General features: G+C 38.7%; 1 protein-coding gene across 2 annotated transcripts; it reads right to left on the reverse strand.

The window, feature by feature from the left end:
* Positions 1–128: 128 nt before the first annotated feature.
* Positions 129–26026, reverse strand: LOC132262952 (tribbles homolog 2-like). 2 transcript variants are annotated; one of them, XM_059762463.1, is made up of 6 exons: positions 25749–26026; positions 22867–23802; positions 20747–20875; positions 20478–20638; positions 4066–4257; positions 129–1594 (listed from the first exon to the last, which is right to left on the reverse strand). In XM_059762463.1, the coding sequence occupies exons 2-6, from the start codon at positions 23239–23241 to the stop codon at positions 1330–1332; spliced, it is 1122 nt and encodes a 373-aa protein (XP_059618446.1). In that variant the 5' UTR covers positions 23242–23802; positions 25749–26026; the 3' UTR covers positions 129–1329. The 2 variants fall into 2 exon arrangements, with proteins under 2 accessions (XP_059618446.1, XP_059618447.1); XM_059762464.1 differs by lacking the exon at positions 25749–26026 and adding an exon at positions 24923–25221.
* Positions 26027–27916: the final 1890 nt, after the last annotated feature.

Consider the following 27916-nt stretch of genomic DNA (forward strand, 5'->3'; position numbering starts at 1 on the left):
CTCTTCTACAGTCCAATAGCAAAGTCAGAGTGAAGAAAGTTGCACCAATAAAATGCTAAAATTAGATATTTCAATTTCAAAATCAGATAGGAAAATCCACAAGAAACATCCGAAGAAAACACCAAAGCTAATTTTCTCAACATTTCTTTATTGTTTTCTGTTCGATAGAGGAAGAATATTAGGCATATATTGTTATAAATTACATGACACTGAAATGTTATGACATAAAATTACAAACCACTTGTTTTTCTTTAAATTTACTTGTTCCTATCATTAAAAAGTCCATTTCTTCTAATAGTAAATGTTTATCCGTTAAGTTAAAATAAATTTCTATCATCATTTACACAGAATAAAAATGTCTATACAAGTAAAATTTGTATTTCTCTCCTTCCCATCCTCTTTTTTTATCTGTGATTCATAAAACAAAATGTTTTAAAATGAAGAGGAAAGCCCTCTTTTTCCATCTGTCTGTTTTATTCTACACAGATTTTCTGGGCTGCTATAAATTTCAAAATTTTCCATCACATTGTCTTAATAGTTAAGAGTTTGATTTCTATAATTGGGGGGATTTCATTATTTCGACAGAGAAATTGCAGGGCTATAAAATTGTTATTCATCTTTGATGGCAATTGAGGGTTAAAATTCCACTAAAATTGATATCAGATTGAATGTGAAAGGTTTAAAATTGCACATTTTCGCATATTTCCTTCAATAATATTTCTCTTGTGTGTTTGTGTGTGTTCTTGTATAAAATTTCTTCTGTTCACACTTTCTTTTGCACAAAAAAATCTATGCAAAAAAGCCCCTAAATAAAAACATTTATATTTCATTGGAAATTTCACAATATTTTACGGGGTTGATTACTTCTTAATTTCATGGCATATCCTTAACTCCTCTCCTCAACATCCCAATCCATAATTCACTTCTCATTTCGCATTTCTCTCTCTCTCTCAATAATTCCATTGCGTATAAATTAAGAAAAAAAGATAAACTATGGAGAAAAATCACAATTCAATAGTTATTAAAAATTAAAAAAAACATCTCTTCTCATTCCATCTTCGCCTTCAATGTTCCTCTTTTCTTCTTTTTCTATAGTTACAAAGTAAAATATAAAATCGCTTTTTTGTATTCTGGCAAAACTAAAAGATAAGTTTCTTTCTTTTAAATAAAAAGTTGTAACAATTAACAATTCACGCATCCTCTTGAAAATCGAGAGATAATTCATTTTCCTTCTTCGCTTTTTCTCCTTCTTGCATTTAAACATGATAAAGCTGTTGGTGTGATTCTATTCAAGAAATGTCTCTTCAGCTCTGCACTTTCGCCGTCAGTTCACTTGTCGTCATCCTCGTCTCCCGACTCATCGATTTCCGGCACGCACTGATCGCCAGTGGTTCGACTCGCCTCCCGGCTGTCCTCGTGCAGCAGCCACGGATGGTAGAGGATGTCCTCCGACGTGATCCTCTCCTCCGGGTCCCGCCTCAGCAGCGCCCGAATCATGCAGCGCGCCTTCGAAGTCAGGCACTCCGGCACCTGAAAGTGACCCCGCGATATCTTCGCGAACAGCGATGCGTGTTCCGAGTCATTAAACGGATAACTGAAAGTGAAAAAAAGCACCACAATTACTACATGTTGCGCAGATAAATTGGGTTAAGAATTTGTTTATATCGGAGAGAAATGAGACAAGCACACAATGGCGTCGTGAGAATGAAATTCACCGAATTGACGACGGATTATTATTGGGATCGATGGTAAAATTGTGTTGTTCTTCCATTTTTAATCAATTTTCAGCATTCAGACTCTCTTTAAGGCCACAACTTTTCTCTTACGCTGTTTATAATATCAATCTAGATTCACTCGCAAAGCCACTGACGCTACTAATGACACCCTTTCGGAGCCCTCTCAGCACTTTTATCGATTCTGCTGGAGTTTAGAGCGCACCTCAAGTGTCAGGATGGGAAGGAAAGGATTTAATGATGAGTCAACATTCGTGCTATTCTGAGGACAATCAATACTCTCATCAAGACTGTCTTTTCCTTCATTGGAACGCACACTTCAAAGGGATTCTCATTAGTTGAGTGGTTCAGAGCTTATCGCGGAGTTCCTCTGCAAACCACATGTTTCCTTTTCACGATATCTCACATAATATGTAAGAAAAACTTGCCGCATAATGTGATTATGTGCCCGGAAAGGTTGAAATTTGAAAGTTGAACATCCTTGAGAGAGCTGAGAGAGAACGAAGTTCATATCGATTTAACGCTCTCAGGATGTGCCAGCAAGAATTGCTAGAGAAAGTTGGATAACTTCAACGTGTCTTCCGCTCGTCCTTTTGCATCAGCGAATGAGCATGCGAAAAGGATAATTTATGGTCTTTTATAATACTCAAAAATTCCGTCACAACTTCCTGCTCTCTTTGCTTGTTTTCCCACAGAAATATGTCCAATCGCACGAATATTTAGTCAACTTTGCCAGTGATAAATCATCATCTGTTTGCTGGTGAAAAAGTCTCAAGCGGAAATATCTTCTAAATTCTATTTTTAAGGAGAAACTCGCTTTTTTCTACACAAAAGAGGCAAAAAAGAGATTTGCACTGACATCAGACAGCAATCAAGAGTGAGTAATATTTGCACAGTAAAGTGCTGAAAATACTCTGGCGGATGTCTTAATTAAAGAAAACGGTTGCAATAATCTATAATCATAAAATTCCATTCGTTATTTATAGGTTGAAATGCCATTTATGAGAACCTGTGGCATTTTCCACCCTTTGTCTATTTAAAAGCCCTCGATACAGGTACATCACGTCCCCAGATAAAAAGGATTCAAGGGACAGAAATAAAGCCACTATTCGCCCGTTCAGACAAAGACTGATGATGAGGGTTGGAGGAAGAAAAAAAAGGTGAATTATACCCTCCGTCCATTGAATTTTCGTGTGCAGCAAAATGATTGCACTAAATCGAATTTCGGAATTTTACACCTGCTGCACCTTTTTATATCTTGCATTCTCTCCCTTTGCATTCCCTTCTCTCTCTTTCTTAGGCAAATTACTATCTTTATGTGCGTACAAAGCCAAAATTGATGGACATTCTCGCTCTCTAGAGATACTCTTTTCAATGAAATGCACGCACACACAATTCATCCTGAGGAGAGATAAAGCGAAGAAGGGCTACAGATGTGCCAATTTCTGTTCTCTCTCCTTTTTTTCGGCAGATATATACACAACAAAATGCACGGCAACATCTTTAATGAGCAAATTTATCAAGCAGACGGTAAAATACGTTAAACTTCCACTCTTTCTCTTGCTCTCTTTCTTCATATTGAGACCAATATATGTAGGTATATATATATATTTAAATATTTGCCGTACGGCAAAGTCTTCTTCTATAAATTAAAGAGTGTGATTGCATCAATTGAATGTGTGGCGTGGCTGAAAAAGTTGTGCTGAGAGTACAAAAGTAAGTGTATACTTTTTATATGTCATAAGACCATTTTCACCAATTAACTCTTTTACACTTTCTCTCCACTATTTCTCCATTGCATTGACTGTTCAGCGTGGCGTGAGAGAAGGCATGGAAGACCGAGGAAAAAGTATCAGAGAAAGAAGTGGAGAAATTGCGTAAAATTGGATTAGTTTTATATAGAAAATTCGTTAAAATATCGATCTTCGCTACCGATCATCTTATCTTTAACATCTCAATCGCCAGGTGATTTTGATAAATTCACTGTACAGAGAAGAAGAAAAAAACCGTCACTTCGGCTCCCACAGTTTATCGCGAAGGAAAGCCACTTGTTTCCACCGAATGGTGTGCACCTTCTTTTGTTAAATTGGAATAGTGTGTGGTGGGTAAAAAACGCCCAAGAAACAAGGAGAAATGACGAAATGGATGCAATATGTTGTACACAGTGGAAGGAACAAAACAAGGAGACAAAACATCTGCCACTTCTTTTATGTAACACAAAATTTTCGTGCATCAATTTCGGGAACGAAGAGACGCCGCAGAAGAATAAATTATTCATGAGATATGCAGAGAGACGTGCATTCTAATAAATTTCGGGTAGGAAGTAACTCACCGTCCAACTAGCATTGTATAGAGAATTACACCCAGTGACCACATATCAGCCGCCTTGCCCGAATACGTTGTGTTCGCCTTAAGGATTTCCGGTGATACATAGGCGGGACACCCTCTCTTGTCTTGCAGCAAATCCTCAGCCGGATTATCCAACACCACTGCGTCTTCCAGCGACTCTAATCTTAAGTGGGTTCTGCAATGAGAAGAAGAAGAAAAGGAACTGTGAATATTGTGCATCTGTCTTTGACTTTCAATCCCTTCAAACTCCTCAATTTCAAAGTCTCCTTCACGGAAGACTTCACCAACGCGTGGGAAAATTCCTCCTGCATAACTATCTAGCAACAGCGAGAATACACACCAGAGTATTCTCTATTAAATTATATTTAATTATAAAAATGACCTTCCTTATGCCTTTTGCATGAACTTCACTTGATTGGCGCGAGGCGCTAAGAAGTTGAGCAATCGAAAACACCTCCAAGTGACTCAGTCAGAGTCAATACAGGAAGCTAAACAGTTAAGAATCTAATTACTCATTGTGTGTTACATTTAATTGAAACCTTCTCCATTCAATTTTTCAAATATGTCAGGCGCAACCCTCAATTTCCTCACCAGCAAACCGTCAAGACAATCGTGTATTGCTCAAAGCACATCCATTGACATTTTCTTGCCCCAATATAATCTCCATTCAGAGCCCCAACTTGCTTGTCAGCTCCAGCAATGGTTTAATAATTTTTACCACAAATATCAACAACATTCGACAATACACACTCTTGCGGCACATCTACCCATTCCCATATAGGCGCACATACAGTGCACCTCCAACAGCGACCAGAAGGTAGACACACAATTATTCCGTCATCGAAAAATTTGCACAACATCCTCCATCGCTCGGCGCAGCGTCAAAAAAGTCACATATGAAGCATAAATGAGGAGGTTGCGCACACATTTTGGAGCACTATTTAAATTAATTTAGCATATTTGCCAATGAGAGATGGAGTGAGACAGAGCAGCGGCACTGGAATATGCAAATTAAACAGCGCAAAACTACCGCCAAACACCTCATAAACTTGAGGCAATTGTTGCAGAAAAAAATATACATTTTAGAGGAACACCGTGGCTATGAAATTTCAATCGCAACACTGACACAAATGGCTGTAAATTGGAATGAGAGTCTGAGCGGCTGAGCATCATTATTTACGCAGGATGTGCAATAGCACGGTAAAAGGGAGCTAGTAAGTCTCGCTCAGGATTTTTGAGTATTTCTTCACAGTGTTTACTATGAGGAAATGTCCGTTGTCAGATAGACTTAGAGTGTAGGCATTTTAAATCCAGAAAACCAGTAGATTTACTGCAATCTTCCAAAGCACACAATAATCGGATCTACACCCACAATTACGTCCAATTACGCGACAGGTGTTGATTTAAGACTCTAGACAAGAAGTGATCCTCGTCAGTCCACCCACCCACCCTCGAAGCCGATGACACTGTCGGCTCACACCTCATCGCGAGACACCGCGCGATAACTAGGAATGAGCCGACAACGCCCATATTCAGCGCGACACAAACTATGTGTGGATTACATTGAAAATAAAAAAGCCACCATTCTACATAATAGACATTACTAAATATTGTATGTAGCATTTTAATAAATGCTAATGTCCTCGAGGCACTTTCCTCCCCACCTCTCCCCCCTCGCGCGTTCTTGTGTGCGCGCTTGCATTTTGTCAATAAAATTTATTACAAAACATCACAGTGAGACACAAAACGATTTGCGCCTTGTCAACTTCTCAATACCCATATGTATAACCCAACATGTCTCTCCACCGCAGAGACTAGACACACTCAAATGAGATAAAATTGCGCTGATTAGCTATTACTCAATTTAATACAATGAAATAGTTACTCCTCCTTTTTTTGTCCATCCCCATTATCTTGGGAATCTCTCAGTAACTCTCTTTGAGCACTTTATGAGATTGATTTCACACAACGCACACACACACACAGTGCTCATGCAAAATTCTTGCGTAAGTCGTCTCATATGATTTTGGCGATGATTCAAATATGGCGTGATATTGGCAGAATCAACGACAGATATTAGCAATACGTGTACCGCTTCTGCCAGAACCAACTGGAAAAGCTGGAAAATATTGACAATTAAATTGCGACTAATTCTTACGCCATGCATCACAAACTAAAGTGCCTCTCCATAAATGTCGTGACTCTTTCTAGAACACACAACCGCCAATATATAGGCAGCGTAGATTAGGATGAAGTTAAGTTTATTCTTAACAAGCAATTTGCTCACATGGCTCACACATTTATAGTCTCTCTTTCCTCACTTGCGAGAGGCATTCACGTTGCAAAGCGGCAGTGATGTAAGATGAAAAATATTATTTAGTATTGGGGCATCTTAATGATCATGAAAAACTAGAACATGTCTCGTTAAGGCAATATCGAGAGGTGGGTCAATTTGAAAAACTGCCATATTATGTACAAAGTCTTAATCAAAAGAGTCCTACCAGTCATTATCGAAAATCATTATAAACTTCTCAGCCTCCACATTCAACAATAGCGCGCGAGAAGGCGCAATTATTGGGTAATTTGGTCAAATATTGAGAAGGTAAAAAGCCACATACACACTCTGAAACTTATTACAAGAGAGAAAATCTGCAAACAATTGAATAGCCACTCGCCAGCAAATATACCATCAAATTATTAATGGGATAATAGATACTCCAAATAGTATTTGCCACGCTTTGAGTGCTCCCAGCTTTTCTTCCAGCACTGCGCACACAAAAAAAGAGAGAAGAAAGAAAGAGGAACTGATGAAAAGTGAGTGGAAAACTTTCTTTCCACGTATTGTCAAATCAACCAAATTCCTGTATTACGACACTTTCTTTCATATAATCCCGCAACATCACTGAGGTTGATGCTCGTATTAAATATAATAGCTCACGAGAGAAGGGCATTGATCTCGAGCTAGTGTCTGCGTCTAAAACCCTGTTGACTTTCTTCCGCCAACACAGCATCGCAACAAACTTGTGATCTCCCGGCATGAAATGCTCTCAAACTAGCATTTCTTCTTTGCCATCTCATAGAAAATCAGGAGGTGATACGCGTGTAAATTGGAAAATAGAGCATCGCGAGGCTCTCTCACTCACTCTCTCCTCGAGACACTCCTGCAAAGTTCTGAGTTCAAAGCCGCCCAGTTCTCCCCTATCTCACAAAACCTTACGTAAATATTACTGGGGCTTTGCCATTTCATATATTGAAGTCACACACTCATTTCGCTCTCCTCTATGCAAGTCAAACGAAATGCCTGGGTCTTTGAACCTTTTACACACATTTCACCCATTCGCGCGATAGGAGAAATGCCTCGAAAAACCACAGCAAAGAGTGTGCATTTTAATTGGCTCAACTAATTCTGATATTGCGCAGTCACACAATCACACAACTCTCACTCTGTTGATGCATAAGTTTGAGAAATATAAGGAAGAATAACTTATCTCACACACCCCACATGACTTGCTATAAGTATCATTTTATTTCTGAAACCATATCACTATACGCACATCTATTGATATCTTGAGATATTTTTGGCATCTTGTACGCTGAGTCTACGATTTTCTGCAATATTCAAAGTCGATTGAGCATTCTAACAGCTCCAAAATCACACAATTGAAAATAAACACTTAACACACAACCCGTCTTTCTCAAACTCTCTATACACATATATACCAGTAAATACAAAGTGTTACTGCGCAATTTTCAAAAGACCAAAATACCCAATATATTACACATTCATCAATTATAGCATTCGCAATTTATACTTCTTGCATACACCCAAAGGCAAAGACGATTGGTGAAAGACATAGATTATCACAAAAACCTCTCTTTCTCCCTCTCATTTGATATTAACTAATTCCCAATAGATATAATAATCCGGAAAACGAATTGAAAAATCTCTTTCACAAGGCTGAAATTATATTCCATCGGCCAATCAGACAAAAAAAAAGCCATACGAAATACTGAAATTTCTCTCACAATAGACTCTCGCCTCGGATGATCGGAGAAATTTCTATTTTATCGAATTGCATAAGTGCCTTCACATGTCGTGTACATTTTCTCCACAATTTAATATATCATTGTGCAAGTAGAAAGTGAGAAATTGGCAGTTTTTTCTTCTTCTTCTCATCTCCTACAATTTCTTCACGACCATCATCACATCAGTGATGGTCAGAATTGCCGGCCACACACAGTGATCGCACTGCTGATCAGCAGCTATATATTTTTAATTATAATTCACATAGCGCGATCAATGATCGTAAAGTTGATCACCTCCAATTCTTGTTATAATTATTTGTATGTGCAATTGAATCGATCAAGTCACTTCTCAACAACCACCGAATTTCATCATCCACCTTCACTTTGGTGGATACAAATCTTGTGCAATTTTCAGTGTGCATATGTGTAATATATTTTATTAAATGCAGAATATACTTTTAAGCGTTGTGACATTCCTTTTTAGTCAAGAAAGTTTTGCGTAGACATTTAATATATTGTTGCAATTCCATATTCCGTCTTTTAACGTCGCGCTCTTAAGCTCACTCAATAATTCCCTCGCACAGCACACGATATGTCTCAGTCATGACGCGACAATATCTGGCCACTGAGATGGTCAAGTGAGAGAAACAGCATCCAAACTCTGGCCAGAGCGTGCAAAGTGTTTTTTTGTCGATACACTTCGCTCTTTTTTAAGCTCATTTTCACAACACTTAAAGATTTTTCTTTCTCCTCTTTTTTTTCACCTCCTTCAACTGCGATGTGAGATAATCATAAATATATGTATTACCAAGTAGACATCTGAGGGAGAGATTGCAATACTCTTTCTCTCCGGCGCACATTAAATAAGACAACGCACACCTCCACGTTTTGAGGGATTGCATAAAAGAAAGTGAGCAATTTCTCATTACTAAAATTGCAATCTTGTGCGGATTCCCTTTAAAAAGTCTCTCACTTTTGCACCACCCAGAAAATTGTACACACATATATGATAACGCAATAAGTTGCTCCTTACGCAAGGTTTTTCGCGCGCCGCACCAACAACAGTTTATAAAAGTAGAAGAAATAAATTGGCAGTTCGACCAAATTAAATAGTCGCAACACGGCGATTTTATATACATTTTATTTATATTGTTGTGTACATACAAACCCAGAGAGCACACCACAAACCCCTCTTTGAACAGATCTTGCAAGCACACACATTTTATTCTTACAACGTGCGCACATTCGTACGCGGCATAATATTTCAGACTGTACACCAAACATTTGTACAGAAAAGCAAGGACAATATATCAAATTCCACACGACAAACCCTCCCTCTTTTGCACTCTTGAGTGAGAGACACCTTTAGCGAAGGGTGGATATGTGATAGACTGTGTAGAATAATTGCAATCAGCTTAAAAACCCTATTCACCTTAAGAAAAGATTCTGTGCAAGGTCAAGGTGAAAAGAAGTGTCCTTAAAGATCCGCCCACTCGAAAACTCCGCCCACAAGTGCAGTATTTCCTGCAATTCTTCACCTTTTCAGACCCATTCATCGCTACAAACTAAAAATTTGAGTGTACTTTCAATCCCTTCCTCACACTCCTTCTACATATCTCTTGACTGCAATTACACGCATTTTGCAACTTGTCATTACAATCAATATTTCACTTCAGAGACACCGAGAGTGCGCCATAAATGTATCTCCTTAAGAATATATCCATGCAAAAATTGCACCCAAGAATAGGCAAACGGATTGAGAGTGAGAGAGAGGCACCACATATTTAAGGCATAATTCGAGATTATTGCGATAAATCTACATATAGCGCCATATACACTATAATTTAATAAGTGATGTGGAAACAATTTTAAATGCCAACAAATATGGTTATGCAGAATATTAAATTGAAAATTCAATAGTACAGAGGCGGCAATTTGGTAAGAAATATCTCTCTACTTTTTTCCCCGCATTTGTTTGCCTCAATTGAAAAGTGATCTCTTTCCCAATGCGCGCAAAGTCTCTCATTGTGTGACTTAAAGTCTCGTCTTTTTTTCGAATGTTGTGTCACCTGAGAAATTCTTAGTTCTCTTCAAACATAAGTGGCGTGATTATTCAGTTATTTACAAAATGTGGAATACACACTGCTTTTTTCGTATTATTCTCTCTCTCCCTCTCTCTTCACCTCTCTTGACGGACACTCAAAGTCGCACACTAAAAGCGGAAGTAACCACAGACCATGAACACAATACCACCAGGAGGTCACTCATCTATACATTTGGAAAGAAATTTTTAGCATAAATGCCAAATAACACGACAGCACAGAGAAGAAAGCGAAAAAAGCCGTCATGCTTACAAATGCAACACCACTGCGGACTTTCTTTTGGATTACCACAAAACGTTGTACAATCCAATAACACAGAAGGTGTGAAAAAGAAATTTCCAAATCAGACACCATAAATAAATTGATAAATATAAATGCAGAAATGCGAGACTTGCGTATGAGACTGTCGAGATATTTCAATCATAGAGTTGGTATTATTTGTTTGATTGCAGCCATCAATAGTATTTTGTATTGTCGTGCAGATTTACAATGTACAAAATGCGTGAGATTTCACAACCATAGAATTCATTCAATTGATTAATCCTATGGAGAGCCTCATTGTTGCCTCATTGCCCAACATAATCTAGGACACTTATAGTATTAATCCTTTTCACACTGTTCGCCGCATTACATTGTTTCAAACAGCGAAGGTGACATCCAAAAATATTGACAGCAATATTGAAGGAGTGCCAAGAAGTTGAGAAAATTAGATCTCACAGCCAAATTCAATTCGCACCAACTCAAGATTCTCCACTCAAGATTATCATTTTTGAATTTTATCGAGAAACTAGGAAGTGATTTTGCCATTCCCTTTCGCAATTTCTTATGCCAATAGAATGTCAAATTCACTTCAAAACACTCCATGCGGTGTGTTACATGAGATATATCACTATGTGGCTTAAGAGCGAAAAAAGGCGCACTATTAGATAATCCTTTTCACTGTGACTGCGCGATATTATGATGAAAATATATATATATAGTATACAACAGACCAGCATTTCTCCATTGCACTTTCCCTTTTTACTTCTTCTTCTCTCCTTCTTTTCGTCTGATCTAAACGCCTTATTATATATTAGAAAGTATACACATTTCGATGGATTGCATCGTGGTAAAATTTCTAAACTCCTTATATACAATATAATTTATCATTCATTTCTTGCAATAAGTGTAAGTTTGCAATCATCTCATAATAACCAGGAAATTTTGCTTTGTGCACATGATTGCATTCCATATATCATTTCCTTGTTAAGAAAATTCTCTCAATTTTTTACAATTTTTAGACACTCACACTCTTGGGACATCAATGCCAATTTTAACGGAAAACCGAAATACCGGCAGATGTTAAATTGAATTCAATCTTTTAATACATCTTCTTTGTTACAAAACTTCTCTCTTGGCATCGCCCAAAAAGCCGACGAAGAAAAAAGCACATATTCCAACTTGATTCCAGTCTCTATCATGACCATTGTCAACCCTCACATGGCTCGACATGTGTTCACCCTCACAATGCATCTGTGCATCCACTGAAAACCAATTCCATTCTCTCTCTCTCCTCTACCTGAACGCTCTTCATCCTGGCAAAACCTCTCCAGCTGACAACACAAAATACGAGAGATCCCTTTTTCCCAAATCGAGTTAAATGTTTTCATTATCAGCAGAAATCTTACCCGAATCCTGGGTGGAAAATAAATAGGATCCGTTCATCGAAAAAGGGAGCACAAGCATGCATTTAAATGTACAGCAAAAAATACCACCACACAGTGATGGAAGTTCAGCGTGAAATTCAGGGACACGCCAGTGTCTCGAGGAAAATTAAAATATTTATACTTTGAATAGGAATTACACGAAGCAGAGAAAGACCTCGACACAAGGACATAAAACATCTGCTGAGACTGTTGTTTTTTTTTCACAGTCTCTCTCCTTCAGCACGATTTTATGATCACTCTCCTTCAAAATGTGTTAAAATCCTGACAATTTTTCATATTACCACATCTTCCTGGAAAATCGCTCAGCGAGTGAAAAACAATAGCAATTCCCTTCATTCCTTTCTCTCTCTCTCTAGAATGTGTTTGAGAAATTGTGCCTCTTCTTCAATAAATATAAATCACTTTTCGATAAGATTACAATTTGTGTCATTCTCCTCAATACGTTTTACCCTCTCTTTCTCTTGGCCTTATCTTGCGAACCCACTGAACCTCCCAAGTTCTATTTGCCTCTCCACAATTCCATTTGTTTTGTGGGAAAGAGCGAGTAAAAGGTCAACGATAAATTTGCGATAAGATGACGGCTTTTATATCCAATTTGAGAGACTCTGTGTGTTCCCATTTCACCCTATTATTCAATTAACTCAACTAACCAGAGGACTTATTCAATTTATTAATTTAATTTAAACTGCATTTCACACACTCTTGACCGAATATCAAACGAAAATGTAAATTCAATTGAGTACAGTTTTCTAATTCACACACTCGCGCTCTGCGGCATTAGAAAATCGCGATTGTGAGGCAAAAAAAAGAAACTATCCGCAATATCGCATGAAATAGCGCGCCCGTTAGAACAGTGTCTACATTAATTTTAGAACTCACGACAATGCATTGTGGAGTATTTTCGAGTGAAATGGAGCAAATCGGTAAACTTTTCAGACCGCAAATATGTGTTAAGGACAAACTGGCAAGTGCAAAATCTAAGGCCCCCCCTGCGTAGCACACATAAATGAAATTACTTAATTTGTATAATTGTACATTTACATAATCTCGGTCAAGGGTAATTATATTTTTATTTTTACGTTATTTTTACGTGTACTTTGTGGGGAAACTCCCCACTTCACTCATTGTTCTCTCCTCTCTGCATCGCATCCGAAAAAGAAGGAAGAAGCGTGTCAATAAAAAAAAATCTCTGAGCACTGAAGAGAGAATCAGTGAAATGCATCCAAGTAGAAGAGTTGTTCATCACCCATTCAAAAGCGTGTTAATAAGTCTTAATTAATCTATTAAAAAAAAATCCCAGCTCATATTTGAGATGATGAGGAAATCTCATAACATCGTGTTTGAGGTACAGTATCTCCAAATTAAATAGGGCTACTTAGAAATTACCGTTTAAGCCAATTTGAAGTATTGTTAAAGAATTGTGCTTCAATGAATCCCTCCAGAATAACTCTTGAGACTTTTTGGGGCCGTTTAAGGCACTGTAATTCAATGGAGTCGTCTTTTAACGATAATTTCTATGAGCTCCTGCTGCAAATTTTGCAATAAATCTCCTCTCTACCGCACCCGATTTTCGTGCACACCAGCAGCATGTCTCCTGAGTAGCCTCACCAAAGTAGAAAAATTGCGAATCACACTGTCTGGCATGGGCAATATAGAGTGGCAGCGTTATATTACACACCAGCCGCCATGGGTATTGCACAGCTCTCAATTTTTGAGAACATGGCCACGAGGTAAATGTCAAAACCAACATTCATTAATACAAATACACTCCATCACTCTGCAATTTCTCTCTCACAGAGTTTATGCCGCCCCGCAAAAAAGCAGACACTTTTTGCACACCGCGCACAGCCTCTCAATATTCAAAAACTATTAATTGTAGGTGCTCTCAATAAGACTACCACACTTTTAGGAATTGTAACTGGAATTTCGTACACACAACAATGTCTCAGTGGTCTGAAGAGAACAATAATTCCAGCAAACATGCAACTAATGCTAATTAATTCTTTTCTCTCATTGCCTCCACATATTTATTCCTTGACTTATGCAATTTTCTCTGTGTATTGCATTTGCCAAACAATGACATTGGCATTTGCACCAAGAAATTGCCCTTTGTCACGCCACTCAATCGCGCTTTTCAGCCCAATCACTCAAATTGTCAACCACACAAAAAAGTCCTCCAATTGAACTTTTGCAATAAAATCACTACCTTAACAAGTCAATTTGCCAGAAGCTGTACCCTTTAACAACACACACACGCTAGAAGGTGAATATATCACCTCAGATCAAAATATCGATTTGATTGAGAAAGTGCGGAGAGTGACCGTGAAGCGGGACCTCCAAAAAGAGGAGATTTTGCCAAAATGATTCACTCTCTGCCTATTACACGAGTTGTGAGGTGATTAAATATGTACACAATTACATAAATCATCTCTCATAAGATTCTCTCCACACAAAATCACTCTATTTACCATCTATTCAACCCATTCAACTCGTTGACCATCACGATTGTGGCAAAAAATGTGATACAATCACATCGTGCAAACTTGAATTTATCCCATTTGAAAATAACGAGTTTCTACGATGTACTCTTTAGTCATTTACCTTGTGACCTGTAATTCTAATTTCAATGTAACACTGTACTTGTTCTAGATAAATTCATACACACAACTTTCATCGTGGCAACAATTGATGCTCTCTCTCTCTCTCTCATTCTCTGTCTGTCTGAGAAAATTCACGAAATCTCTGTGCATGGGAGACCTCGACAGAGTGCAAAACTGCATAGATGAGAGATAAGGGAGGAGAGATAAAAGACCCATTAACCTCAATCACTGGAATACATTTTGCAAATAAAATATTCTGCAGGCGGCAACTGTATTTGGAATAAATTGTGAATTATTCCATTCTTAATTCACTGCCACGTATGGCGATATATTTTGCAATTAATCACAATGTGTGTGCATGATTGTGAATTATACACCCATTAGTGGTTTAATGAGATTTACCCATGTGATAGGACAGACTACATAAATTTAACCATGTGTACCTTCGCCTGTTGTCTTAATTGTTTCAACAAAATTCACCTAAAAGGTAAATAATAAATTAAAAGTCACACCAAAATGAGATGACCTCAGAGGAGGATTCATGTTAAAAAATACACACTGTGTGACGTCCTTCATGTGATGTCACTTTGGCTCGTGGATTTTTTTTTCATCTGTGGTTTGTTGAGAGTCCATTTCGAAATGTTTCTCTCTTTTTTTTGTTTCTCTTCAACATAAATTATGTACAGTATCGTCATGTTTGTGTGTTTATTATTCAGCAGAGAATTCAATCTTGATTTGAAATTTGCCACAACGTCAATTTTCGGCCATTTACCGCGCGCCATCATTACTAAAATCTGGGATTGTATGTTTTCATTCTAGTCATATTATATGCAAATACACGTGTCACACAATTGCTCAAAAAGTACTCGTTGCACGACTAATTGGAGATTATCTCTACACTTTTCTCCGCAACTTTTTTTCTAGGACACACTTTTTCATGTCACTTGTGTATAATATTAACACAGAATTTTTCATGTTACTTTTCGCAATAGCACACATCATTCTCGAAAGAAAGAAAAAGCGGCGACGACACTATTTATAGTATAACTTAAAATTGCGAATGACTGTGAATTTAAATATAGAATTAAAGACACCCTCCACACTTGTGTGTGTGTGTACATTTCGCGAGTAAATACCCATTGCAAAACAGTGATTAAGATGCTGATTGCCTAAATGCCAATGCTCAAAACTCTCCTTATAAAATGCGTCACACCAGTGAGAGTGTTGATGACAACAGTGCACAAAAACGTGTGCGCGCCTTTCCCAATTCTATGTTTAACCGTTCTGGCAGGAAATATCACTATATTGCCAAATAGACCTCATCCATATTAGTCCACTTATTTAAATTATGCTTTTTTCCACCGCACCGTGGACAGATTGTCAAGCTGCTGTGACACCATGAGTGCCCAAATAACATTCGGTTGAGGGAAAAAAACAGTGTCCAATTGCCACTAAATTCAATTCAAGAATACGCAATGTCTTCTCAATTAGTATCAAAATGATGACAGCAACGTCGCAACATACCCATGAGTTTTGCGTCACACCAAATGTAATTTAATGATTTCACATGTCAATCGTTCATTTATTATATTATTGCAAGAAATACTTATACAAATACAGGCAGCGATAATTGGCTAATCCCCATTTTTTTTTTTACTATAAACATTCTGCAGAGGGTGTTTCGGAAGGTACAAATAACAATTACAAAAAGAAAATGCAGAAAATCCATAAATATTTTGGACTTTCGCCACACACAAATCAATTCACAAAAAAGCACAGACTATACAAAAATATGTGACAATTTATAATAATAAAGAAAAGCAACTGTTGAAAGACCCTCTGAGCGCAGAAATCTACTTAATTTTCCACGGGAAAACCAACACACGCACATCGACTCAGCATAGCAGGAGGTCTAGTGTTTTCGAAGAGAGTGATTTATGTATTATAAAATACGGTAAACTTGAATTTTGTTAATAGTTTTGCTGTTTCATCAATCAAATCAATTCAATACCATTTATGTGGGCTTCTGTCTCTCTCTCTCTCTCTGTGTCTTTCTGTCGCTCCACGCATGCACACACCATCAATTTCTGCACACACCGCGCATCCGATTTGAAACCCTTTTTCTTAATGATGTAGACACAAACCAAATTGCATCACATCGAAAGAAAACTCATCTTTAATCTTGGCTCTGGCACAAAAGTCTCATTACTCAATCAGGGAAAAAACGCCCTGAACCAAGGTGAATTTTGACATATTCGTATTAAATAAGATACACACATAATATACTGAGCTTTAAAGAACTAGAAGGCCTTTGGATTTTTAACGCATTGCCAGTACATAACTTTTGTCCATGTGATCGTGAAATTTTTCAAGAGAGAGACACACACAGCGCGAGGGAAAAAAAAACTTAGGAAATCCGATGAAACATTACTTTTTTTTAGAGGTCACAGCGGATAACAGTTGCGCAAAAATTATTCAATTTATATTTTTTCAATATCCTCTCTTCTCTCGCACACCGCAAAAGTGAAGCGCGCCACTATATTGAGCATTTGTCGAGTGTCTCTCACTTCGCGGCATTGCAATATTTCATTCAACAATATATATATAAAAAAAAGAGGCACACACAGAGCAAGAGATAAATAAATCAACTATTGAGCAATCTAATTCCCATATGCAAATGTTTTGCAAAATGTGTATCAAGGTCAGAGGTCGCCAGTGTCAAAATCGTCAACTCTCGTCTCTGCGTCTAGAATTCAACTCTGTGTGTGGATCAACATCGAAATTTAACACGTTCGTACTTTTCGCAATGCCCCCTCCCGTACAAGTGTTACAGAAATAAAAATAATATGATGAAAGACACAAAACTGATGTGAAAAAAATCAAAGATTTATTTCATAATCAATTCACTCGGTAGAAGAAGATTTATTGCTTTCAGTGCCAGGCTCACATACACACAACACCGTATGAATTTTAACCTCTAAACGAAAAAATTCTCTCAGCGCCGCGCGGTACAGCGATCTGCAACTCCCTAATTAAATCGCCTTTGTGAAATTTAACACCCAATCATTCAGCGAGACTCCCTCCGTTCTTTTGTACGCGCAGAGAAAACGCACAGTGAGACAGATTGTGTGTTGAAATCAATAAATGCCAATTTAATTTATAATACACAGCGTCAAGTAAGGAATATTCACTCCATTATTTAATGATTAAATTGTTTCCCTTGTGAAATAGTCACTCTTTTCAATTACCAAGTGCACACAAACACATGACAATATAGCGCATATGAAATATGTACATTTCAAGTGTTTCCCCATCGTGTTTATAATAAATTCCCTTAGCTAAACTGAGAGCAGCAGCACTTTTCATACTGACTCACTAGATTACCAGAGAGAATATTATTATGAAGAAATTGTACTTGATAAAACTTATCTGAATTTATAGTTCCGTAACCATATTTTGCAATCTTTTGTAAATTAGTTGGGTATTGTCAAAGTCAACACCTTGAGGTTAAGCCTTGTCTGCCTTTTGTTCAAAAAGACGACGTTTTATAATCTCCTCCGTGATTCTTATGCCAGACGATGAACTAAGGTAATTTTAGGGTAATTTTATCCAGAAAAAAAAACATACAACCGCGAGGACAATCACATTCCGTCTGATCATGCATGAAAACGTGATCTTCAGACAGACAACATGGCATTTTCGATCTCGGGGCAAATTGTATCTCCATTAGCGAAGGAGGATCTAGAGACTGTCTCATCCTTCTCGGCGCTCTCATTTCACCACCATCAAATGTCGCTGAATTATCCACTACGCGATGTGGAGTGTGTGTAATATTCTTTTAACTGGAACGGAACCTTGAAACTGCGGTTCAATGGGTCTGTAACAATACGACCTCAATATACAATGGGCCTCCACGATTACTCTATACCCTCGTGTCAATCTTTTTTCCAACTAGTATACCTTTTGCACAGAGAGAGAGAGAAATGCAATGAGTGTGTGTTTTTTGATAAATTGCAATGTGGTATTGATAAAAAAAAACACAACACAATCGACATACACCCTTCAAAATTACTGCAACTCTCCTCGCGCACATGGTGGCTCATCAGTATTCAAGAGTGTGCAAGATAAAAATGCGCACACAGCAATAATTAACTCTTCATCAAACAGCACAGCAAAGAGAGAAAAAAAAACTATAGAAGGTGAGGAGAAAAATAACAAATAAACTCTTCATCAAGTACAATATGTGAGAAGAAGTACGATTGTGACCTTTTACACGCATTATTTATTACCAGATCGCGCGAAAAAGTTATGTGTGACCCTGACAGAGAATTTATATGCCTCTCTTTTCGCTGTGATCTTCAATCAATGGTAAGAAATAATACCCAATTTGCCACAATGGATCTCTCTCCCTTTCACAAGTCTGGCGAATGCTTGCATTTTTTTTTCTTAACAATTGATTCCTTCTCTCTTTTGTTAAATGTAGACACTTTATATTGACTCTAGACAAGAATTAACGCAAGAGTCACACACAGCACTCAAAGTGACCAATAGTGAAACACCAATTTAGCAATCACCTTTTAACAATACCACCCAACATTACAATTGCAATTGAAATTGAAATTGTAGATGAAATACTTAAACTACAAGTGGCAAAACTAGCCAAAAACACCAAGACACACTGTTATGTCCTTTGATGAAAACTTCACTAGATCCGATGGGAGAGAGAGAGAGAGAGAGAAAAAGAGTGGAAAATGTATTACAATTATACTAAAAAGAAGTTGTTGCCAATGTTGTTGCCACTGGTGAAGGTTATGAGATAGTATTCAATTTCATTTCATCATCAAACAAGTTATTTTTCAGCGAGTTAGTGTGTTTTGCATAAAAAGATATATAATTTCTTGAGAAAAAGGAGGATTAAATGTCTCTCTCTCTCACTGACTATGTGCACGCATATTTCTACACACTTTTGCCATTCATTGAAACATTCACAATGTCTCACTCTCTCGCTCGCTTGCTCATTCTCGAAAATTGAAAGATGATAGAGTTAATGCAATATGCGTGAAGAAATCAACCTCTAAACACCAACTACTTTATGTTACACGACTCTGTGTGCATCATTAAACTACCACACATCCAACTCTCTCGCCCCATTCAACTCCCAACACACACCGACTGTACCAACACTGTCTACATATCTCGCTGAAACATGTGCAATAAGGTGAGTAACAGCTTTTAATTCAAATATTGCGGAAATTGTCTATTTCGGAATATTTTGTTTAAGAGATTTCATTGCACAGTCACACACACACAGCGTCGCCACGAAAAATGGTGTCAAACAAACCTTTATTAATAGTTTAGCGGCAGAAAAAAGCCGCCACACTTGCAATTGCTCGAAATATTGTGTGTGAATTAATTGACTCTATACATTTTTGCCCTCATATTTTTCCCTTTGCCTTCCAATTTTCCTCACTAAAATTGCCCACAAATACTACATAATAACATCCCTTTCCAAACAACCTCCATCGGCCAAAGTTGATTACATGTGAAATTCTTCTATTGCACATTTTCCAAATGGAAAATACAAAACTTGTATTTTACACAAGCCACGAGCCGATGTAATCGCTCGATTGGCAATCAATTGGATCAAGACTCTTATCGAATTGCGATTGTGATGGGAAGCGGGAAAGAATAACCCGTTTCCCACTTCCTCTTGGCGACCCACAATATGTCCAAGTCACGCTCCCTCAACAAGAATAACACACTTCTCCTCCAGACTGTGATAATTTATGCAACTACGAAATATGAGCAAATACTCACGAGGAGTGACACATGCGTCCGATATAAAATACTTCTATATTTTTTTTCTTTTTTTTTCTTTCTAGCGGAAACAACGCACGTGCGATGCTTCATTAACATATTAACCCATGACTAATAAAGACTCTGATAAATCTCTGTACTCACTTGTCTTCATCGGCGAAAATAAACTTTCGAAGCTTGAGATCTCTCAAAACGATCCCTTGTTCGTGACATGCTTTCACCGTTTCACACATTTGTCGGAACAAACGTCGTGCTTCCACTTCACGGAGACGCTTGCGGACGCGCACGTAGGAATGGAGATCACCCTAGAAAGACAACAATTGGCAAGAGGCTGTTGATCCACTTTTCCCACACATCATTTCACAGTCTTCTTCTGTCTCTCTTTGTGTGTGTTTCTTTTTTCTTCGCCTTACCTGTGACGGCGTGAAGAAGAGATAAGTCTGATTGGATCCTTGAATGACTTTCTGCAGTGGATTTATGTGTGGGTGTCCATCGAGGCGAAAATGGGCCGTCAGCAGATTTGAGCAGGGATTGTTCGCAATCTGCAAAATGCACAGAAAACAGAGAGAAATGTGTGAACTCTGAGATCAACATCAATTCCACAGATTATGCTGGACTTTCTATTGCATGTTGCATGCAACAACACACTCAATACTCTTGATATAAATCATTTGATTTTTATACCCTCAATTTAATATTCCAATTAAAATTAATTAAAACAACTCATTGAAAGTCGTTTGTCGTTTTTCAACACTATCATCACCTCAAATCTCTCTCACTGTCCAAATAAATGATTTTTCCATAAGCCAAGCGCCCCTTGAGAGCCTGCGTCTAGAGAGTGCAATGTTGTTAATGAACAAAACAACACAATGTACGTGAATAAACATTTAGAGCACATCTGAGACGGGGTTTCTTGGAAATGTGCTCAAAAGCGTAACCAAATATCGTTTCAAATTTCCTTCTACAATCTCAGCTCTTGAGTGTCAAGTCCTTAATTTCATTAAAAAAAAGTCCACCCCATTAAATTGCACAGCTTGCAAGCTTCCGCTCAACAAAATAAACATCACAGTCACGCAAAGTACAGATTCTAATCTCGTGGCGGTGAAGAAATTTTACAGACGAATCCTCCTCTCGAGTCAATATTTACAACAATGGCATATATTGGAATTTTCTCAAACATAACACCCAACGCAATTTCAACTCCAGAAGCGCCAATGGCCTCTTTATCGTGCATTCATGACCTTCAGTCTGATTTCCACTGCAAGATTAATCAGTTGTGAAAAACTTCTCAGGCTTTCTCGCAATGCATTTTGCTAAATGCAGCGACAATTGTTAGCCCACTTTGTGGATATTTCAGCAATTTCCCCCATTTAATGGTCGGAAAATTCATTATATAAAAGACAGTGTGCGGTTACACTACATTTTTCACTGGAAATAAACCGATGAAAAACACGAATTCTAAACAACAATGAATTTCAACATTTTGCGTTACAAAAGAGACCAAAAACCACGGCACTCTAGAGCTAAAAAGATAACATTTATCCACAAGTTTATTCTACAACTGTGTGATAAGGAGAAAAACAATTTATTTGATTTCTCCATTCTAGAATTACACTAACTTTCTCTGTCTGTGGCTGAAAACGTTTCCACAGGGTGAAAAGATACGAAGATAATTGTCATTTAAGTGTTGTGCTTCCTTTATCATAAGCTCGAAGGCATTTGATATCACTTTAAGCGAAAGACGTGTCGTAAAGCTCTCCCGACACTGTATCGTCATTCTAAATATTTTTAAATAAATAAAAAAAAATTGTGAAATATATTTCCAAGTCTCTCTTAATTGAACAATGAGACCAGAGAAGGAAAAAGACTCTCTGGCCATACTAATCAATTAGCCGTGATTTTGTCATATCAACACATAACAGCTAGTAACGTCACTGCACAAATACACAACCACGGAAAATCCCCCAAGTCCATTGTCTCGAGATCTCTCTTTCATAATCTGAGGAAATTCTTATGTACAAGTCATCGCGTGTGTGTGTTTTTTATCAAGGCAATTGAAAACATTCGAAATTATGCGTCACATATATGGAGAAACGTGTGAATCACCACGTGGGCATAGCGCTTCAAAGGAAGACACACCACGTCATTCAATGAAACACACACACACACACACACACACATTTATCACAAGAGGCTTTCCTATGGCTGAGGTGAAAAAGATCACAAATGTTTGTCAAGTAATCGCCTTCGCCAGTTTGAGGTCAAAAGGCATTGAATAAATCAATGCAATATCGATGCATTCTCCGTTGCAAATTAATTTTGCAACACATCTCTTTTTATGCTGAGAAAATGCCTGTGAAATGATCTCATGATCGAACAGAATCGCCACTTTGTTTACACATTGTTATGATAAATGACTATTTGTGGAAAAGTTCTGAGTTCTCCGCGGCGCAAACTAATGCCTCTGGCTCGTGAGAGAGGAATGCAGCGAGTTGATAGTGGGAGAATTGTGATAACAGTGCATTTGTCATACCTTGCACACCAGCTCCTCGTGAGTCTTCACGTCCACGCACTTGTACAGCGAGCCGCCGTCCACCAGATCCAGCAGAAGGTAGCGCTCGGCCAGCAGGGCCGCATTGGCCGGCGGCAGGAGGACCCCGGATGGAACTGCAGCAGTTCCAGCGCCCTCCGCCTCGGCATTGGCATTCGTGGCGGCCGGCACTCGCATGACCCGCTGCTGGCACTGCTGCGTGTGCATGGGGAAGCGCCCACAGTGCGACAGCCGATGGTGGAAGCACTTCTTCTGCTCCCCACTCGCGGCCTGGCCCACCTGCGCCTCGTCCGGCTTGTTCGCCGGCGCCATGCGACTGAACGCATTCGGCACCATCGGTCGAAAAGTTGTATCCATATTGTAAAATAAAATTCACTTGATCACAACAAACTTCCTACTCCGTTCACCACTCACTGCTGACTGACTACCCACTGCTTGATCACCACTGAGATCTCTGTCCTCTGCACAATGCAGCGTATTTTGTAAACTTACGAAATCACACCCTTATTACTCACTCAAACCCCCAATTTCACAATATTTCCTTCCCTCCCCTTAACAATAATGATGCGTGCAATATTCTTCCTCCTCGTACAAAAATGGCTCGATGATGTCCAAGTGCGATTTTCCTTATACAGGAAACTTAACATAAATTCACATATAGTAAAGATTTAAGCATGATTTGAGCATTTAGACGTGAATTAGATTAAAAAATATATTTTTTAAGAAGTAAGCAATAAAAAAAAAACCAAATTCACTTCCACTCCTTTTTGTACTTTCAATGCGAGATGATCTTCAAAATTATTATTAAAACTTTGCGGAGCTCTTTGTGGGCATAAAATTCAGTGCTGTTAGTTGAGACGTAATCCAGAAAGAGTTTGGCCAGATGACGTTGCAGGGTGAGGCATCAAAAGATTTTCTCTGCAAAGAACAAAAGTAAGGGAAATTAGACAAAATCAGTGATAAGAGACACAGAAAAATCGCGCGGAATGTGCGAGCCTTTGTGTTTACTCTTTTCTCTCTCCCCCGTTGATGACAACTCATCTAAATTTAGCCACTCCTTTGCCAATATTGCTTGCTATTCCGGTTTAAACAAACAAGAAGACAGGAAAGCTTTTCGTCACTCTCCTCGTCTTCATCCTCTGCTCCTCATCTTTTTTTAATGAGCCCCTTGCGCTCTACCAGTCGACGAACAACGCAAAATCATTTTGCAAATAATTTCTTTTTTATTGCCCACTCTCAGGCACGTAAACGCTTATATCTCTCACTGTTTCCCTCCCTCTTCTCTCTCTCTCTCTCTCTCTCTCTCCCTCTATCAGGTTTTCGATTAACCTTGGCGCTGTGATAAGACTCAAAAATCTAGCATGAAACTTTTTTTTTCTCCACTTCACACACCAAACTACGCGCTTTTCCGCCAGTAATGCCACTCACGTAGTGAGTTTACTGCATTTTTTACGATTTAGCGGCTGATAAAAGTCAAAAAATTCCTTTACGATTTTGACGATCTTGAAATACATATTTTTATGAAGTCATTTCTGCCACATGCTCAAAGGTCAGCTTTTTGCAAAATCGTTTTTGCGCGCTTCCAAGCAATTTATACAATCAGGAAATATCCAGTTGGATGGACTTTATGGTGAAAAAAATTAGCAAAGTTTGTCTAATAATTCAAGGAAGTACAAATAGATTTATTACACTTTAGTGGAGACTAATTAATCTCACAGTGAATTATCGCACTATTACATCTGACTCGGTTAAGTTGAAAATAAGATTTCGGCCTCATAAAAACCGTCTTAGAAAATAGAGCAGAGTTCTCAATAAATTTTTACAAATTAATTTCTTTTCGGAACTTATAAATCTTTTAGGAAAATCATGTGAAGAAAATTGAAATTTCTCAAATATCAATTGAAAACTTTGAAAACTCTTTAGAACTAAACTTAACTTATTATAAGATGTTTTTTGTAATTTTTTCAGTCTTTCTAAGTCAAACCTTCTTAAAACATCACTTCAAAAGGTGAATAACCTGTGAAATCCTTAATGTTACCTTAAAAAACTTAGAACAACTAGCAATCTTCTAAGACACTAGGCTAGAAAGTTAGAAATCACTTTCGTGGTGTTTTCTTTTTCAATAATCACTCAACACTCATTAAGAATCTTAACTCATATTCTTCCGTTTCTTGGTTCTACTAAGAAAAATAATAATATCCGGTTTGTCATTGAAACTGAGCAGCTTTGTTCCAGCCTTATCAACTAGAAGTGACCTTTTGAACTTCACTCAGAGTAGTTTTTATCACAAAGAACTCCACTTTTGTCCCCTTCTCGGGATCATTTAGCAGAAGCGTGGAGTCGCGCGGTTGGCACCACTTGATGGGGTGAGTACATTATTTACGCGGCTATGTACATCGCTGTGGCCTGACAATTTGCATGTTTGTGTGAAAATAGATATTCCTCGCTTAGTGCGAAGTTGAAAACTGATCTGGGATGATGTAAACGCCTGGTTTTTTGCACATTCCACGCAATTTGCCAATTGGTTCGGGATCCGACACGGGAAGCCGGGACACGGAGGGCTCCCGGAAGGCCAGCTCTCGTGTCCCTCGTGTCTATTTCACCGCTAAGGCCACCTCATAAGCACACACTGATTCACAAACACGTTCACGGGTGTAATTTAATAATTTGTCATTGTGAAATTCGATGGTGGGCTTGCAAAATTCTCCTTGCGTCCGAGATTGCTTCGGAACTGCGCACTTTGATTGGGTGCAAAAATTGCCACTTCACAACCACAATGGCACTCTTCCTCCACTGACGTGGTGGCCCCAACGTCGGGAGGCGCCCCATCCACCCACATAGTTGGTGAAATTGATGAAATATACCTTGAAAATCCAGAAGAAATCTTCTAAAGGAAGGATAGCGACGCGATTTCTCGGCTTGTTTTCTTTATGGAGGCGAATAATGTTTCACAAGAGCAGCTGCGACACTGGCGAATTCGTCCGCGTAAATAAACAGGCACCGATTGACGTCGGTGTCCACCCTTTAGGTGAGATTTGGCGACGGAACACTGGGATTTTCAGAGAAACAACGCGCAGAAAATCTCACTTGTGATTTTCATGACGGCCATTTTTGAACTGACGACCAACGCAACAATCCACCGAGCAGCAATGGCGCTCGTGTCGAAATGAGGCGCTCCGTTGGGTGGCTTTTCGGCGGCAATTGCGGTGTTTCGACGGGTTGTCGTCGAAATTGGCGCCAGGGCTGCATTCAGGGAATGGATAATGGCGCAAATAGGAAATTCCACGAAGTTGCGAAATAAAGCACGTGTGTTGCGTCAAATAGATTAAAACAAGTCAGGAAATGCCAAGATGAATTTAACTAGTCTGCTGATATTCTCCAATTTCATCCGCTAGCGAAAATATTCGTCTATGATTCTTATAACGCCTGATACTGTCTATCATCGGGTAGAGAAGACGAACGATGAAGAAGAGAGAATGCAAGAGTGCTTTGATTTTGTTTATTGGTACACATTTTCGTGGATGGCCACAAAAAATAGCAGCTGCAGCTCGAAATCTCTTATTGAACGTCTTCAGCTTTCCTCCGGCATAAAATATACCTTGCTCAAGTGGCAGATGCACCGTGCGCACGGTCTTTGTTCCAAAACAACCGTCTGGATGGTCTGGACAATGCAAATCACTTGAATGGCCGGGAGGCGAGTCCTTTTTGCGCCCCAAATAACAAAGAAGCCCAGAGAACCTCGAGAGAGATTAGATTGCGAAGTGGCAAAACACCCGCGATATTTGCAAGGTAACAGGAAAAGAGCCGTGCGATAAGATTCGCAAATGTTGTCAGCGTGAAAGTGTTGAAAAAAAGCGCTTATCTGAAACACGCGACGCTGATGGTGCATGAAAAAGGCGACTCGAGTGGACCAATAAAGTTGCGTTAATTTGCAAATTGCGAAATTACGCTACATATTTTGCGCTACGTTGTGTGTGCGAATGAATGGAGACGCGAGCTGTAAAATCGAAAATGATCTCTCTGTAACGCGTTTTGTCTTGCGTCTCATTGAACTGAATTGCTTCTGTTTGGCCGTCGCCTCGCCGCATTGATTCACCTCGAAAAATTTGCAATTGGCCAACACATTGTGGCCCCCGCCATGTCCCACGGGCCCCCGCGGGTACAATTGACAGACTTATGCAAATCCGACGGTCGGAAAGGCAAAGTGAGCTGTAAAATACCCAAAATCGCACCTCACATAAATCTCCCGCCTCCCAAATTTCGCCAGAGATTTCGGACCCGAAAGTGAAAGGACCACAATAAGTGCATCTCTTGGCTCTTTTGTCTCGCGCCTGACCTTTAATTGGCGCGCTGTGTGGCTTCGCGCGATTGGACGATCGATCAAGTGCGCGCGCGATGCGCAGCACGTTGCGGGACACAGGCGCGCTATGTTGCTTAAAATGATGAAATAACCTCCACTTTTGCACCGCGCGCGCCTTATCGCGCTTTACACTAGACTTTTCCAGGTTGACTTCGTCATATCACTACTTCCTGCATGCGTTCACTATCACGACTCACCGAGAATTCTCGATTGTTCTCGCAAAGCGCGGTTTTGTGTGCGATAGAATTAACTCTCTTCAGACTTTTCTCTCATTTTCAGAATTGTTTCAGCAATATAATTCAACTATTTCATTCTTATTTACAGCAATTTAGTGTCCCGAATCAAAGAATACATTGACATTTTCCAAGTTGATCATCTCAAAGTGTTTAATAATGAAAAATTAAGAATTCATACGAACGCCGTTGTGTTTCGAAACATAAATGAAATATGCTTCATGGGCTGATCTCGCCCCAGAAATTGCAGTACAAAATTTCAATCAATCTTCATTCTCTTCCATGAGAATCTGCAGAGGATTAAAATCAAGGTTGAAATCGCACTTCAATTGAAAATAATGAGGCAAAGTACATTAATAATATATTCGTGCTTTCTATTGTTGAGATAAGACACAATATTTCCATAAATATTCCAATCAGTTCTCGCTCATAAACTTTG

The sequence above is a fragment of the Phlebotomus argentipes genome, unplaced genomic scaffold (assembly GCF_947086385.1).
Source record: "Phlebotomus argentipes unplaced genomic scaffold, Phlebotomus argentipes genome assembly contig_15, whole genome shotgun sequence".
Classification (NCBI taxonomy): domain Eukaryota; kingdom Metazoa; phylum Arthropoda; class Insecta; order Diptera; family Psychodidae; genus Phlebotomus; species Phlebotomus argentipes.

Excerpts from the sequence above, each read along its gene's own strand:
- LOC132262952 (XM_059762463.1), bottom strand. The coding sequence starts at position 23,241 with ATGGATACAACTTTTCGACCGATGGTGCCGAATGCGTTCAGTCGCATG. Across the intron at positions 20,639-20,746 it reads TCTTCTTCACGCCGTCACAG|GGTGATCTCCATTCCTACGT; the intron begins GTAAGGCGAAGA and ends TTGTCTTTCTAG. Across the intron at positions 1,595-4,065 it reads TATACAATGCTAGTTGGACG|TTATCCGTTTAATGACTCGG; the intron begins GTGAGTTACTTC and ends TTTCACTTTCAG.